This window comes from Crinia signifera, chromosome 6 (assembly GCF_055691185.1).
Source record: "Crinia signifera chromosome 6, ASM5569118v1, whole genome shotgun sequence".
Lineage (NCBI taxonomy): Eukaryota > Metazoa > Chordata > Amphibia > Anura > Myobatrachidae > Crinia > Crinia signifera.
In genome coordinates, this window is record NC_139222.1 from 171,984,941 (window position 1) to 172,002,589 (window position 17,649).

General features: G+C 50.2%; 1 protein-coding gene across 2 annotated transcripts in view; it reads right to left on the reverse strand.

The window, feature by feature from the left end:
* The window catches only part of LOC146008640 (cilia- and flagella-associated protein 337-like), a 99,518-nt gene that overhangs the window by 62,647 nt on the left and 19,222 nt on the right, over nucleotides 1-17,649 (reverse strand). For both annotated transcript variants that reach the window (XM_083148141.1, XM_083148140.1), the window contains exons 11-12: nucleotides 16,681-16,830; nucleotides 7,492-7,658 (exon numbers count right to left, since the gene is read on the reverse strand). In XM_083148141.1, the coding sequence (XP_083004267.1) occupies nucleotides 7,492-7,658; nucleotides 16,681-16,830 (317 nt within the window). The remainder of the gene's footprint in view (nucleotides 1-7,491; nucleotides 7,659-16,680; nucleotides 16,831-17,649) is intronic.

The window sequence follows — 17,649 nt, forward strand, 5'->3', positions numbered from 1 at the left end:
GTGTATCCGTACACACCTAAAGCCTGAGATTGCTTCTGCCTAGATTAGCACCCCTCCCCCACCACCCTCAAATGTTCTTAAGCAGGGACTAGCAATGACTGCACAACTGTGATGAAGGCATAATTCCAAGTAAGTCCTAATAATTTACAAACGTCAGTTTTCTTGGGGTAATTGTCTGGGTGCTGGGCCCCCCTGGGCTTGTCTGGCTGGACCACTCCAGGCCAGGCATCGCTACTTTACACATAGACTCACATAAACATATCATTTTTCTATGTATGTCTTATTTATATGTATTTTTTCACAATTTTTTTCTTTTTGACACACCCTTTATCACTATTAGTTGCTTACACATACCCTACATTCTATGACCCTATACACTCTATTACACTTCACAGCTATATTTTATTTATGTGATGCCCTGGGGTGGTTTTGCTGGACTGGCTTGGGGGTGCCCTGTGCCCCAGGCATGAACCCCATAGTGCTAGGGACCTGCTCTAATGAGGAGACCTTAACGTGGTGAGCAGGTAGATCTATTTGGCCAAATGTATGCTAACATCCTCAGAAATTAATTATAAAAGGAATACATGTTAGCAGTAATGATTGCATAGTGCACCTGCAACCCCCCTCTGTTTTCCATTACACATTATGCCTGACACCATGATGCCATTACACATTATGCCTGACACCATGATGCCCATTACATATTATGCCTGACACTGTGATGCTCATTACACATTATGCAACACATTGTGATGCCCATTACACATTATGCAACACACCGTGATGCCCATTACATAGTATGCCACTCAGCATTGGCTATTACCTATTATGCCATATAAGTGCCGCTTACCTACATGTTACTTGTTTGGGGTTTCTTGATCAATGCTAGGGTCTTCATGCTCAATGTCACCGGAGATCACATGCTTGTTGCCACAGGGGAGTGAAATGCTCGCTGCCACGGGGGATTAAAATGCTCGCTGCCACAGGGGAGTGGAATAATGAGCAGGGGAGAATTTGCACAGAAGCTCCTGTGTTATCTCTTATATATTTGGCCAGATCTGTCAGTCAACGCAGTGTGGCAAACGGTGGGCGGGGTTTCACGGGTGATTGACAGTCCCATCCACCGTCAGCCACACTGCTGAAGCAAGGCACTTCCGCACTTCCGTCCTACATGCTCTCCACAAGCACACACCCCTCCTCGGCCAACACTCCCCATGCCTGCCCACTAACTCCAGCCACGGCTGCTCACCTCCCACAACCCCTCCCCAACACACTCATCCCCGGACCGCTTATAGGGCACCTACACACCGCGCGCCCAGGCCCCACCTCATAGACCGCCCCGCCGGACATTTCGCCCGCCCACCCTTCTGACTCACACCTGCAACGCCCGCCCCCCTTCTGCCTCTAACCCATTACCTTCAGCCACAGCGGTCCCATGGCGACGCCAGCAAATAACCCCGCCCCCCGACACGCAGCGCCAGCCAATAACCCCGCCCCCCACCATGCAGCGCTGTGTCGGGCGACGGACGGACCCCAGCTGCACGACACCCCTTCTGACAGCGGTCCCCGGCTACTCCGCACCCCCACACGCAAAACTGTGTCGGGCGACGGACGGACACCGGCTGCACGCCCCCCCTTCTTACACACAGGACACACTGATACACGCAGGACACACAGATATATATGTGGATACACCATTACACTCGTAGGACACACTGATACACACAGGACACAGTTACACAGGGATATGTACACAGCACACACCGTTACATGCACAGGACACTGTCACACACGGTTATATACACAGGACACACCGTTCTATATGCAGGACACACCGCTACACAAGACACAACATCACATAGTGTAATAAGGTGCAGAGGAAGGGATGGCAGGACAACTTCCACCCCCACACATCCATGTTACTCATCCCCATACACAGAACCTCCCCGCACCCCATTGTTACCCCCAAACTCTCACCTTCTATGGAGATGACGTGCTCCCGGATCTGGTTCTGCAGGGCTAAGTCATCAACTCGCTCTATGAGATCATAAATGGCGTAAATATTGGGGTGCACCGACTCGAAGCGCTGGATCTCTGCCCTGATGGCCACGGAGTTGGACAGGACATAGGGGGGGGGGGCTCCGGCTGCCTGGGTCGACGAAACCTGTCCGGAACCAAACTGGGGACCTATCCCAAATTGGGATGAGACTGAGGAACCAGAGACAGACACCTGGGAGGTGAGGGACGACTGAGGGCTCCCCGACAGGCCAGAAGGGGGGAAATTCATGGTGTGGCGGGAGCGGTGAGGGGTAAATGGTCAGGGGGGGGCAGATACTGGGTGTACTGGCGAATGAGAGAAGGATGGGTGGGAGGGGGGCAGGTGATGAATGGGTCAGATGCTGGGGGCAGGTGATGAATGGATGGGTCAGATGCTGGGGGCAGGTGATGAATGGGGCAGATGCTGGGGGCAGATGATGGGTGGATGGGGCAGATTCTGGGGGCAGGTGATGGGGCAGATGCTGGGGGCAGGTGATGGATGGGGCAGATGCTGGGGGCAGATGATGGGTGGATGGGGCAGATGCTGCGGGGGAGGGCGGCACAGGGGGGATCAGGAGCAGACCCGGGACATGGGGGCTCGGCAGGCCGGGCGGCCGGGAGGGGAGGTCCCGGGGTGGGTGGTGTCCGGTCTCCGCCGCTCTCTGACTGATAATAACGGAGCGGTACCCGGGAGCGCGCACTCCCACACACAGAGCGTGGGCACGGCAGCGGCTGCGTCACCCACACTCCCCCCAGCCCCGCACAGCGCCACTTCCGGCTACACAGACCCCCCCCCCCCGCCCGCCGGCCTTCCAGATGCTGTCATCACAGGGACCCCCGGTCACCGGGATCGCCCCAGCCTCATAGTGACGGAGACCCGAGACCCTCCATACCCACAGTGTCCCCCCATACCGACATACACCCCACAGTGTCCCCCCATACCGACATACACCCCACAGTGTCCCCCCATACCAACATACACCCCACAGTGTCCCCCCATACCGACATACACCCCACAGTGTCCCCCCATACCGACATACACCCCACAGTGTCCCCCCATACCGACATACACCCCACAGTGTCCCCCCCCTACCGACATACACCCCACAGTGTCCCCCCCATACCGACATACACCCCACAGTGTCCCCCCATACCGACATACACCCCACAGTGTCCCCCCATACCGACATACACCCCACAGTGTCCCCCCCATACCGACATACACCCCACAGTGTTCCCCCCATACGACATACACCCCACAGTGTCCCCCATACCGACATACACCCCACAGTGTTCCCCCCATACGACATGCACCCCACAGTGTCCCCCCATACCGACATACACCCCACAGTGTCCCCCCCATACCGACATACACCCCACAGTGTCCCCACCATACCGACATACACCCCACAGTGTTCCCCCCATACGACATACACCCCACAGTGTCCCCCCATACCGACATACACCCCACAGTGTTCCCCCATACCGACATACACCCCACAGTGTCCCCCCCATACCGACATACACCCCACAGTGTTCCCCCCATACGACATACACCCCACAGTGTCCCCCCATACCGACATACACCCCACAGTGTCCCCCCATACCGACATACACCCCACAGTGTTCCCCCATACCGACATACACCCCACAGTGTTCCCCCCATACGACATACACCCCACAGTGTCCCCCATACTGACATACACCCCACAGTGTCCCCCCATACCGACATACACCCCACAGTGTCCCCCCATACCGACATACACCCCACAGTGTCCCCCCATACCGACATACACCCCACAGTGTCCCCCCATACCGACATACACCCCACAGTGTCCCCCATACCGACATACACCCCACAGTGTCCCCCCATACCGACATATACCCCACAGTGTCCCCCATACCGACATACACCCCACAGTGTCCCCCCATACCGACATACACCCCACAGTGTCCCCCCATACCGACATACACCCCACAGGGTCCCTCCATACCGACATACACCCCACAGGGTCCCCCCATACCGACATACACCCCACAGTGTCCCCCCCATACCGACATACACCCCACAGTGTCCCATCATACCGACATACACCCCACAGTGTCCCCCCATACCGACATACACCCCACAGTGTTCCCCCATACCGACATACACCCCACAGTGTTCCCCCCATACGACATACACCCCACAGTGTCCCCCATACTGACATACACCCCACAGTGTCCCCCCATACCGACATACACCCCACAGTGTCCCCCCATACCGACATACACCCCACAGTGTCCCCCCATACCGACATACACCCCACAGTGTCCCCCCATACCGACATACACCCCACAGTGTCCCCCCATACCGACATACACCCCACAGTGTCCCCCATACCGACATACACCCCACAGTGTCCCCCCATACCGACATATACCCCACAGTGTCCCCCATACCGACATACACCCCACAGTGTCCCCCCATACCGACATACACCCCACAGTGTCCCCCCATACCGACATACACCCCACAGGGTCCCTCCATACCGACATACACCCCACAGGGTCCCCCCATACCGACATACACCCCACAGTGTCCCCCCCATACCGACATACACCCCACAGTGTCCCATCATACCGACATACACCCCACAGTGTCCCCCCATACCGACATACACCCCGCAGTGTTCCCCCCATACCGACATACACCCCGCAGTGTCCCCCCCATACCGACATACACCCCGCAGTGTCCCCCCATACCGACATACACCCCACAGTGTCCCCCCCATACCGACATACACCCCACAGTGTTCCCCCCATACCGACATACACCCCACAGTGTTCCCCCATACCGACATACACCCCACAGTGTTCCCCCATACTGACATACACCCCACAGTGTTCCCCCCATACGACATACACCCCACAGTGTCCCCCCATACCGACATACACCCTACCTGCCGCCCAGGGGACCCGCTGCCTGACGCTCACACCGAACTCTGTCCGCTCCCAGGTAAGACACAAACGCTGCCTCCCAACCCCCCTCCCCACCAGCCGCCCAACCTAGCCAGACCCATGTCTACACAACGCACACACACCCCCCCCCCCACAACCCCACCAACGCTACCTGCCGCCCAGGGGACCCACTGAGTCACGCTCCTAACTAACGCTGTCCACTCCCAGGTCATACTCAAACGCTGGCTCCCAGACGCTGACTAACGCTCTCAGCTAGGACACCCAGGGAACCCGCTGCCTCAACACACCACGCAACCCCCCTCCCCACCACCTGCCACACACAGCCAGCCCCACGTCTACACAACGCAAGCACAACCCCCCCACACCCCCCCCTCCCACTCAACACACACGCAGGCTCCCAGCCACCCACCGCTGCCTGCCACTCTCAGCAAGGCCTCCTAGGGGACCCGCTGCCTCACCCTCCCACCAAAAGCTATCACAGACTACACCACCTTTGCAATTATATGCACTTTCATTTCTAAACATTTATGCTGTGACTCAAATTCACTAAAAGAACATTATTCACCAAATTACACTAGATCTCACACTCACATATATTTCCACTTCGAATGGGGCGAAGCCCCTCACGACGGTGTGAAGAGCGCCCGGAGGGCGCGATGAATCACCTAGTAACTAGTAAAGCTACAGTGATTTAAAGTGCACAAAAGCATTCAGTATAAAAAAAGTGAACCCCTCAAGCTATAGTTATTTGGAAGTCCAGTGATGACAGTGCTCAATATAATGCCCCCATATGGTGAAAAAATACTATTAAGTAAACATAGGCATAGCATGGGGCTACGGTATGTGTAATCGATGCTCGTTGCCAAGGGGGATTTAAAGAGCGGTGAGTGAGATGACAGCTGAGCGTGGAGACAGGCAGCTGGGCAACCATAGCCCAGTTGCATCAGAGCAGGTTCGCTCTGCCGCCAGGGACACTGGAAAGATAGCCCGACCATGAACCTGGCTGATCGTTGGCTATCAGGAGCCACCACTGCCATTCTTGATTGGCTGCTGGGCTCACGTAGCGGTACAAGATTTGAAATAGCCGACGAGCAGGAGCAGCAAGGTCCGCGGCTATGTCAGTGCAGTGTCCTGTCCCGCCGGAGCATCTCCTCTTACCTAACCAGCGCTGCGGGTAAAAGCAGGACAGTACTCGTTTCCTAGCATGGCGCCCACATTTTCTATGTACGGCACCGTAGGGAAATCGCATCACATGGGCCATTATAGCGGCATGCGATGCGATTTTTTCATGTATTTTTTTAAATAATTTTACACCACTATATCGCATCACATGTCCCGCAAAATCGCATACGCTCGCATGCGATTTTATAGGGTGTGCGATGCCATGACATTAGGTATACAATAATATGATTGTATGTCCCAAAAATAGATGTAACGCACCCCCCACTATCCACGCCACCCCGAAGCGTGGAGAGCGGCGGTGAAACGCGTCCTCCGACTTTTTCATTACCCCACTATCCAAGTCAGCGGGGAGTTGACTTTATAAAGTGTGGCGAGCACATTACTTTAGTGTGGCGAGTGCATTACTTTACATGTATTCCGTGTCCCATCACGGGGCTCGCTGTGCTCGCCACGCTTCAACTCCACACCGATGTGGATAGTGGGGTAATGAAAAAGTCGGAGGATGCGTTCCACCGCCCCTCGCGGGGCTCGCTGCGCTCGTCATGCTTCGGGGTGGTGCGGATAGTGTGTGTGTGTGTGGGGGTTTGAACCTATTTTTGGGACATACAATCATATTATTGTATACCTAATGTCATGGCATCACACACCCTATAAAATCACATGTGATCTAATGCGATTTTGCTGCAGATGCGATGCGATGTGATGGCCTGGGGCAGAGAGAGCAGTGAATAAATTACATAGGAAAATCGCATCGCATCGCACATTGCATGGCCCTAAAATCGCCCATGCGATGCGATGCGATTTCACTACGCAGAATAGCCCACTAAGCAAATAGCTTAGTGGGCGCCGTGTTAGCAAACAAGTGTCAGCACTGTGGATGGAAGCAGGTCAGTGCTGCAGATAGGGGCAGACTGTCAGTGCTGCGGATGGGGGCAGACTGACAGATTTGCGAATGGGGACAGACTGAGAGCGCTGTGGATGGAAGCAGGTCAGCGCTGCAGAGGGGGGCAGACTGTCAGCACTGCAGATGGGGGCAGACTGTCAGCGCTGCGGATGGGGGCAGACTGTCAGCGCTGCGGATGGGAGCAGAGCAGGATGTCAGCGCTGCGGGTGGAAGCCCCTGCCTCCCCTTTCACTGCGCTGGTCATTCCTACATGGCAGCTCTGGTATATTCAGTTGCGCCCTGCAGACCCCACTGGCGCTGACTCCTCCAAGCAATGTCGGAGTCTGCCACACTATAGTTACACCACTGATCATGGGTAAGTTCAAACTGCTGTGTATTCATTAGTCAGTCAATTTTCTATTTAGTACCTTAGATAAAGATACATCCTTTGAGTCTCTGTGTTCCACACAATTATTTCTCCATCAAAACTGGCCGTCACCAGGAGTCCCAGGGAAGGGCAGTAATCTGCAGCAAGGATGTCCTCTCTGTGCAGGTGGCCTCCTTTCCACGACTCATCCGCAGAAACATAAGTGTTCTAAGGGAGTTAAGGAGGAAAACTTAGCAATATCTGTAAATATTTAATGTCATGTAAAATGTTATATTGTTACGTTTTGTATTGCTTTCTGTGTTAAATGAAAAATTCAATAAAAATGATTGAACTAAAAAAATAGTCATCTGGATGGTATATAGACAGTACATAGATAGTTAATAGGTACAGTAGATAGACGGGATGCGTTCACCATCCCAGCGGTGGGGATGCTAGTGTTCACGATGCTGATGTTGACATCTTGACTGCCACCAGGAGACCAGCACTGGAATATCGACATCAAATGAGAAGGCCAGCGTCGCCATGACCGTGATATTAATACTAAATGTGAAAGTCATTTTTTCCCCACAAAACGTAATGCATTTTGTACTGCTTTGCAAATCAAATTGCAAATAACTGTTCTGCTATTTTCTGCAGGAGCAATCAGACAACATTAAAGTTTTTTATACTTGTAAGCTACAGATTTGAGTTGATATTTAGCAATTAGTTTGTGAAGAAACCATATGGACAAAAGGTATTTGGCCACACCTGTTAGTTATTGAATACAGGTGTTTCCATCAGACCTGTTGCCGTAGGTGTATATAAAATCATGCACCTAGCCATGCAGTCTGCATTTGCAAACATCTTTGATACAAAAGGAGTTGTTTTGAAGAGCTCAAAATGAAATGATATCTTGCCCTCCCTCCTAACCATAATGGTTGTGGTGTTCCTGGATGCCACCTTTGCAATAGACGGTTCGTGACATTTTATCCCTGCTGGATATTCCCCGGTTAACTGTAAGTGATTCTGGGGGAGATTCTCTAAGCTAAAAATGCGGTAAAAACCCCGTTACAGCATTTTGGGATGCGGTAACCCGGCGGGGGGCATCGCCAGAAAAATCTGGCGATGCCCCATAGAAGCCAATGGGCTTCTATCGCAACCCTCCGCCGCCACGCGCCGCCCCCCCGCCGCCCCCCTCCCCCCTCACCTGTGTCCGAGCAGCACAGCGCAGTGCTGTCCGGACCTGTGACCTCCTCCCTGCACTGATCCTCTTCCGGGTGCAGGGAGGAGGAGAGCCCGGCGCAGCAGCAGCAGTGCCGGGTGTGGGAGGGAAGGGAGAGCCGCCGGGACCTGCTGGGACCCGGCGACTCTCACCGCAAAGGACAGCTCTTAACGCAAGAGCTGTCCTTTGCCTTAATTATCGCATATGTTACAGCATATGCGATAATTAAATATGCGATGGGCGACGAAGGGGGGCGGAGATTCTTAGAGAATCTCCCCCATTATTAGAAACTAGAAAGTGGAGCATTAAGGAACAGCGGGAACTCAGCCATGAAGCAGAAGACCAGAGGTGCATGGTGGGTAAAAGTCACCAACTTTCTGCTGATTCCATAGCTGAAGAGTTACAAAATTCCTCCGGCATTAATGTAAGCAGAGTAATATACAGAATTTAAATGAGAGGGACATACATATAATAAATTAAATATGTCTGTTGCTATAAATCTGGACATACTGGACTGTAGTTTTATATGACATCAATGCAGCACAGAAGTCTATAACAACATAAAACAACATTAGTACTGTAGTTTATCTTTCTGTGAATATACAGTATCAGGAACATTTTTTTATTACCACTACACATCTCTTCTTCAATTCCTCTCACATAAAAACATTAATTTAATGCTGTGTCACTTGCACCTGTTACATGTAACATTAAAGAGCACCTCCCAGTGAGGCAACTCTCTCAATGATCTTATAGAGGATACATACTGTTAGATATGCACTATTTTTCTATTCGATTTTGCTTATAGAAGCAAAATCGAATCGAATACAAAATGCACTGGGCATCGAATGGTTTTTCTACATTTGATGCAGATTCGATCCCAATGCACGCTCCCATCTAGTGTGAATCGAATAGAAAAAGAGTCTTGGCAGCCATGACTATATAGTACAGATCTGTACTACTTAGTCAGAATTGAATGTGAACACAGTAACCAACCCAGATCCAGCCAGAGACCCAGATCGAATAGGGGTCGAATAGAAAGTGAAATCTCACTGAAGCCCTGTACGATCTGATGTTAGATTCGATTTTCTATTAGATCTGGCATTAGATCATCCCATTCGATTTTGGCATTTGGATTCAATTCGATTTCACAATGTAGGCACAATGTACTCATTCGATTTACTGGATCGAATTCGAGATTTCCTTGGCTGCACAGTAGATTTTTCGGTACTTGTTTCCTAGCACGGCCACACCGATTTACATCGGGGTGGTCGTGTCGGAAAAATCGGGTCGATCGCATCGCATGCGATTTGGTCGCATGCGATGCGATCGACGCGACCGACCGATTTTCTACCCGATTTTTTGATTGAATGAAATGTAAATCGGGTCCCTGGGACCCGATTTTACATTGGATTCAATGTAAAATATTCCCAACCCCCCCAAATTTAACGGCGTACACCCCACCCCACGATAGACGCCAACCCGAAGCGTGGCGAGCGCAGCGAGCCCGCGAGGGGCGGCGGTGCGCGTCCTCCGACCTTTTCATTCCCATACTATCCACGTCGGCGTGGAGTTGAGAATAGAATAGTGTGGCGAGCGCAGCGAGCCAACGAGCCCGAAGCGTGGCGAGCGCTGCGAGCCCCGCGAGGGGACGCGTATACCTGTGAAGTTATACGCGTCCCCTCGCGGGGCTCGCTGCGCTCACCACGCTTCGGGCTCGGTGGCTCGCTGCGCTCGCCACACTATTCTATTCTCAACTCCACGCCGACGTGGATAGTAGGGGAATGAAAAGGTCGGAGGACGCGCAACGCCGCCCCTCGCGGGCTCGCTGCGCTCGCCACGCTTCGGGTTGGCGTCTATCGTGGGGTGACGACGGGGACATCTATAATGTGAAATGGGTCATATTGGCCCATTTCACATTTTTCAAATTTTTTCACGTTTTCAATGTTAAAAAATATTTTAACATTGAAGCCTATGGAAAAATCGGGGGCATCGCGTCGCGACCAATGTTAATGGTCCCGACCGACGCGATGCCCCCGATATTTTACCTTTCCCGACACGATTTCAATGTTAAAATAGGTACTCTTTACCTAGAACGGCGCCCACGATCAAAATCGCGGGCGTCGGGGGTAAAAATCGCGGTGATCGCGGTCATCGCGGGCATCGTGGGTAAAATTGGATGGTCGCGATGCCCGCGATGACCGCGATCACCGTGATTTTCCCATAGGGAACAATGTTAAAAAGGCTGATTGACCGCGATTTCACTGTTAAATGGCTCAATTGACCCGATTTGGCCATATTAACCCTGAATTAGGCCCAATTAATCCTTAAATGTCCCCCCCAATTTTTGACGCCACCCCACGATCCACGCCAACCCGAAGCGTGGCGAGCGCAGCGAGCCCGCGAGGGGCGGCGGTACGCGTCCTCCGACCTTTTCATGCCCTACTATCCACGTCGGCGTGGTGTGAGAATAGAATAGTGTGGCGAGCGCAGCGAGCCACCGAGCCCGAAGCGTGGCGAGCGCAGCGAGCCCCGCGAGGGGACGCGGATACCTTCACAGGTAGACGCGTCCCCTCGCGGGCTTCACAGGTGTCCGGGTCGCCACGGACACCTGTGAAGCCCGCGAGGGGACGCGTATAACTGTGAAGGTATCCGCGTCCCCTCGCGGGGCTCGCTGCGCTCGCCACGCTTCGGGCTCGGTGGCTCGCTGCGCTCGCCACACTATTATATTCTCACACCACGCCGACGTGGATAGTAGGGCATGAAAAGGTCGGAGGACGCGTACCGCCGCCCCTCGCGGGCTCGCTGCGCTCGCCACGCTTCGGGTTGGCGTGGATCGTGGGGTGGCGTTAAAAATTTGGGGGGACATTTAAGGGTTAATGGGCTCTGTGGCCCATTTAACATTGATTCCTATGGCCAAATCGGGTGGATTGAGGCATTTAACACTAAAATCGGGTCCATCGCGGCTTTTAACATTGCTTCCTATGGGAAATCGGGAGCATCGCGTCGCGGGCATCGCGGGTACGTTTATGGCCGGCCGCGACGCGACCGACACGATTTTCATGTTTTACATTGGTTTCAATGGGAAATCGCGGGCATCGCGTCGGTCGCGTCGCGGCCATACATAAATGTACCCGCGATGCCCGCGACGGGCGCCGTTCTAGGTAAAGAGTACCTTAAAATATTTTTTAACATTGAAGCCTATGGAAATATCGGGGGGCATCGCGTCGGTCGCGTCGGGACCAATGTTAATGGTCCCGACCGACGCGATGCCCCCGATATTGTGTCCTAGCCGGCAAAATGGACCTGATTTCAAAGGAAATCGGGTCCATCGTATGGATCGTGTACCTTAACTTAAAGGTACACGATCCATAAGATTGTGGCCGTGCTAGGAAACAAGTACCGATTTTTCTATTCGATTTTGAGAAAACGGGAGCACGCATCGAATCGAATGCAGATCGAAAGTGTCCTAAAAACCATTCAATGTGGATTCGATTTTGCTTCTATAAGCAAAATCGAATCGAAAACAGGGAAAAATCTAAGCATGTGTACACAGCTTGAGTGTACGCACCTTTTGAATTGATCAAAAGTTCTCATCTGTGGGAGTGTCCCATCAAATAAATACTGTCTTGCTTAAATGAGCAAAGTTGGGAGATACTGTACTAATGAGCCTGTCACTTCCTTATCATTAAGGCTAGGTACACACTAGAACAGTGGTAGCCAACTCCAGTCCTTGAGAGCTACCAACAGCTCACATTTTCCAGTTGTGGAAAATTGTGATGTCAGTCATGACTGAGTACAGTTGAGCTGTCAATCACCGACAGGTCCTCGTGCTGATGCACGGGCGGTTGCCGAAACTCCTGTAAACAAATGGACTATACACATATGACACCATTAACAAGCCTATTGCTGGAACACAATTGGCAAGTACTTGGCTATTCCTTGTTGCACATTCGCCGGGGACCAAATTAATTAGAATCAGCCCCATAGTGTCATGGCCCATCTTCCGTTTCACACTAATACAGTGGTTCCCAAACTTTATCGGAAAGTTTTTTATTGCACCCCTAGGCCAAAAGTTTCTTATTGAGTATTTTAGAAAAAAATATTAAATTAACCCTTATGGGCCCTACACACATAGCGATGTGTGTAGGGCGACCTAGCTATGCTAGGTCGGGCTGTGCTGCGCCACTATCGCATAGCACACAGAGCTGACAGCCCACACACAGAGCGAGCTGTCAGCTCTGTGTGCTAAGCGAGCAGACAGCGCCAGTGTTCTCCGGTGGGAGAACCCTGCCGATGCCGAGATTGATGGACACTGTTCATCAATCTCGGCCAGCGACAAAGACGCGTGGGGACTCACATTGCTGTCGATATAGCCCCCACACATACACCGATGTGAGGGCATTTTCTAAGCGACTCTGCCAAACTAAGCAAAATCGCTTAGAAAATGCCTTAATATCGGCATGTGTGTAGGCCGTATTAGGGTCAGTTATGTGGGGAGGGACAGGATTCAGTTCTGTTTGTCCACATATTTTATAATTGTAAGCCACAAGAACTGGTTTTGCCTATTATATTGACCAAAATTATTTGAATTGGTCCTGTACCACCAACTCAGGACACCCCTGCCAGTGTTCCCAGGCTGTCACGACACATAGAAAGCATATTGAAAACATTTCTTTTTCTCAAGTGACAGCACATATCCTTCTTTTTACATTGTTACAATGTCTGCTGAGTCCACCTCATTTACAGACAGTGCCAGGGGCCATGTACAAAAAGAGATTGAAATAATGTGGACATTTGAAACAATGGGTGACATTTAATAGGATGAGAGTTTTATTAACTTTTCAAAATCATCCATTATCGCACTTTTTAAAATTGCATTTTTTGCTGCAAATTCACATATTGAATGAGCTGCGTATTCCGGGGAAAAAAGTGCGATTAAGTGCGATAATGGGCGATTTTTAGTCATGAAAATGTGCGAATTTGTGGAAATGTGCGAATTTGTGTTAAAAAAATTATTATGTGAGGTCCCCCCTTCTGAGCATAACCAGCCCGGGCTCATTGAGCCGGACCTGGTTATGCTCAGGAGGGGGGACCTCACGCCATTGTTTTTTCAAAATTAACTTTTACACATTTTTTAAGACAGGACCATGCACAGATCTCAATGATCTGTGCATGGTTCTGGCAAATTCGCTTGTCAGAACCTGGTCTGCATGTGTGGCGAATTTTAGTAACATTTTCCCACCTCATTAAATATGAGATTTGTATACTTAACAATGCGAAAACATCTGGATGCGAGTTCCGGTGATACTAAAAATCGCACTTTCATAATGTGCGTTTTTGTGGCAAAAAAACTTGTTTTTTGCAGTTTTTCGCATCTCATTAAATATGCAAATTTGCAAAAACGTGAGATTTCGGATGTTTTTTTGTCTAAAAATCGCACAAATCACATTTTCACATCTCATTAAATGTCACCCAATGTTACTTGGTGGTGGACTAGTAAGCTTGACAGGTAGAACGCCTAGCTGTATAATTGAGAATGATATGAAGTTTTACAGCCTTTAAGGGAACATTCTGTTTTCACATTCCTCAGCTTTATGGCTTGAAAACTAGCACAGAAGCTTGGTTTTTAACAGCAGGCATCAACGATTTTAGGGGCATGAAAAACTGATATTCAATTTGAACTAGATATAATGTTGCAGAGAACAAAATCTGATAAATGAATAAAAACCATATTAGAACTAAGGCGACAGTAAGTTGCATCCTGGGTGCTCTGTAAATAGTTTCTCATTGTGGGCGGGATGTATTAATATACATCGCCGCCCTTAGCTGCCCGCCCCCCCGCGATATCTGTGGTGTTCGGGGGGGTCTCCATCTCCTCCCTGCCGCCTGAACTGCCTTCATGCCGGGAACAGCTAAGCAGGCTGTCCCCGGCGCCTCCTCCTCCCCCCTGCAGCCGGAAGGACGTCCGGCTGCGTTGCTGGGGGGAGGAAGGGCTTACCTTCCGGGTCCAGGAGGACCTGCAAGAAGGTAAGCCCAAGGGAGGGGGAAAGGGGGAGGGGGAAAGGGGGGGGGGGTCGGCAAGTCGGCGGGGTTGGGGTGTCGCCATCCAAAGGTGGCGATACCCTGGCCAGCGAAATCGGTGCGGCCAGGTAATAATACATATGAAAATGTGGTAAAACGGGGGTTTTACCGCATTATCATTTTGATACATCTCGCCCTGTGTAATTTTTCAAGAAATATAAAACATCCCAAAGCCACACAGGTTACAGATGGCTCTCATTCTAATTGATTCACCCCATTGCAAATTCGCAATGGGGACCTATAATCGCTTATGCGCATGTGCACTGTCAGCTGTCAGCCCTGTTCACGGAGCAGGGCGCCGCTAATATAAGGCACCAGAGTGTGACTTAAGGTCTATACACACTGTGCGATTATGCCCAGCGTGTATGGACAGCGATGACCACTGTCATCGCTGGGGGGAAAGCCGCTCATGCATATACACCCAGCCCGGCACGGTCAGTGGGGGGGTGGGGGCGGCTTTACATCACCGCTCACAGCTACTCAACTTGCTGTTTTGAGTGGATTTCAGCTCAAAGTCACCCAGTGTGTATGGGCCTTTAGATTAGCGAGTGCTTCAAAAATCATTCAATGGTCGGCAAAGAGATAGAATACTTTGAGATTTGGACATTTGGGATGCTGATTGGTATAGAAAGTGCTGCAATTTCAGACCCATACCCTGTAGCTAGTTCCGCATCAGTAGAAGCTATGCAAACATGCTTACATCCAACACAAGCCCAGAATGTCATACATTTGGCGAATATTGGGTTCTGCCACAAACTCACTTTACTCAATGGACTGAAGAGGGTTGCAGGTTTCTTTGTCTCTTTTTGGCAGACGGGTCACACACATGGGTTATGGGTCATAGGGTCGACTCAATGAAGGTTGACATACATTAGGGGGACCACTGTAGGTAGACAGGGCTTAGGTCTAAGTTTACCGTGTCCCCTCTTAGAGGGTGATACCAAAAATCTGTCTTCTACTCATACCCCTTTCACATCACAGCCGGTTTCATGCTGGTTCCACCTGTTAATTAGTGCCATGTGAAAGCGGTTACCGGGTACAGATAACCGGTAGCAACATGGCAATCTGAACTGGGTAAAAGGCAGAGTTCCTACCGGTTTGTTGCCGCGTTGCTGTGCAGTGTGAACGGGTTAAATTGGTCGAGCGACCCATTTCCCTTTCACACTATGGAGGAAAAATCTTACCGGTTCGCTGCTGCAATCTGAACAGAACACACATGCAGGGTCGCACCAGGAGGCTGTATCAGTGACAGGATTTTGGTGCCACACCGTAACATTACTTGCAGTACCTAGCTCCAGTCACAGTGTAGAAGCCGTCAAGGCAGCCTACACTGTCACTGGGGCAGCTTGCATCAAGGTATCTGGCTAAAAGGTTATATCCCTCCCAGTGAGCCAATGCATTGACAACGCCAACTGATGCCAATGGCTTGGATATTACTTCCTTCTGCCACAATGGGTGTCACAGAGGCTAATGACATCTGTGGGATGGGAAAGGTGTTTTTAACACTGCATTTGGAAATTAAAGGTGTTTCTTTAAAACTATCTTAAAATGAAAACTACAGTTTGTAAACAAGACCTTATATTTAATTTCCTGTGCAGGTTTTAACCTTTTATAGATGCTTTCTCACCTTCATTATGCCAGTGACATTACAAATGATTGGCAAGGGGCAGCAATAATATGAAATACAGCTGCCAAATTATATTTTTGTCACACACATCACAGCGTGCATCATCAAATGATGGGGTAACATATACATACTGTAGGGCTTTGCCTGGGCAGTAATTATCTTCAATCTTAGAAAAGCTAAGCAGGTAACGAGTAACGAAAGAAACATGACACCAATCATGTTTAAGGCATGAATCCATTAAATGTAATGGGCAAGGATAGGTGATCTTGCACCCTCTAGTGTCAGAGAAGTGACATGCACCATATTTGTTTACTTGCCTCTATTTTTGTTATATCATAAATTACAATTTTCCTACTCCAACCAACGCTGATAAATTTCTTCTCTTTCAGAGATAAAACACATGTGACCTCCGCCTCTTCCACCGGCTGAAGTCTGTGCAGATTGTGGCCATTTTGAATATTCCAGATCTAGGACATAAAGAGAACGAGGTGTGAGGGGATGTACACACACGGAATGTCAGCTCCAAACAGCAGACTTTGTTTTATATAAATGTGCAGGAACATTAAACCCAATTTTGACAGTATATACAGCATGCTTTTAGCAATAATATGAATTAGCCCCTATGCTGTCTGCATGTATTATATAGCCTACTTTTTAGGTGAAAAGAAAATCAGTGAATTATCGAGATTTTAGCCCTATGGTGATTACCGGGCTATCCAATTATAGGCCATTTTGATGAAAAACAACACATTTTTGGGCAGCGCATGGGATCATGGGCTCAGGGATAAGTATCTGGAACCCATCTGCTATCACGGCTCTATTGTCTGGTTATCGGGGATTATAATTCCCGATAAGTGGCGGGTATCGTTGCTAATTGGATGGCTCTTTGAGAATCTCTTAGCTGTGGTACATTACTGCAGCTAATTGGATACCACCCAAACAATCTATATGAAGTTAGGAGTTTGATGCATTAAGCTAAGTGCCAGCAGAGAGTAATGGTAAACATAAAAGGGTTTATTTACGAAGATGGGAGTTCTATTGAAGATTGGATGTTGCTATGGGTAACAATCAGATTCTGGTCAAGATGCACTAAGCATCAAAAGTGATCAAATGGAAAATGATAAACAGCCAGCTAATCAGCTTCTACCTGCCATGTCACACGCTGTGTTTTAAAAAAATGTCAGGCAGCAGCTGATTGGTTGTTTGTTTACATCTCTCCAAAGTATCACTTTCGAAGTTTAGTGCATCTGGCCCTTTATCTACTATCTTCTAGAAGGTGCTAAATA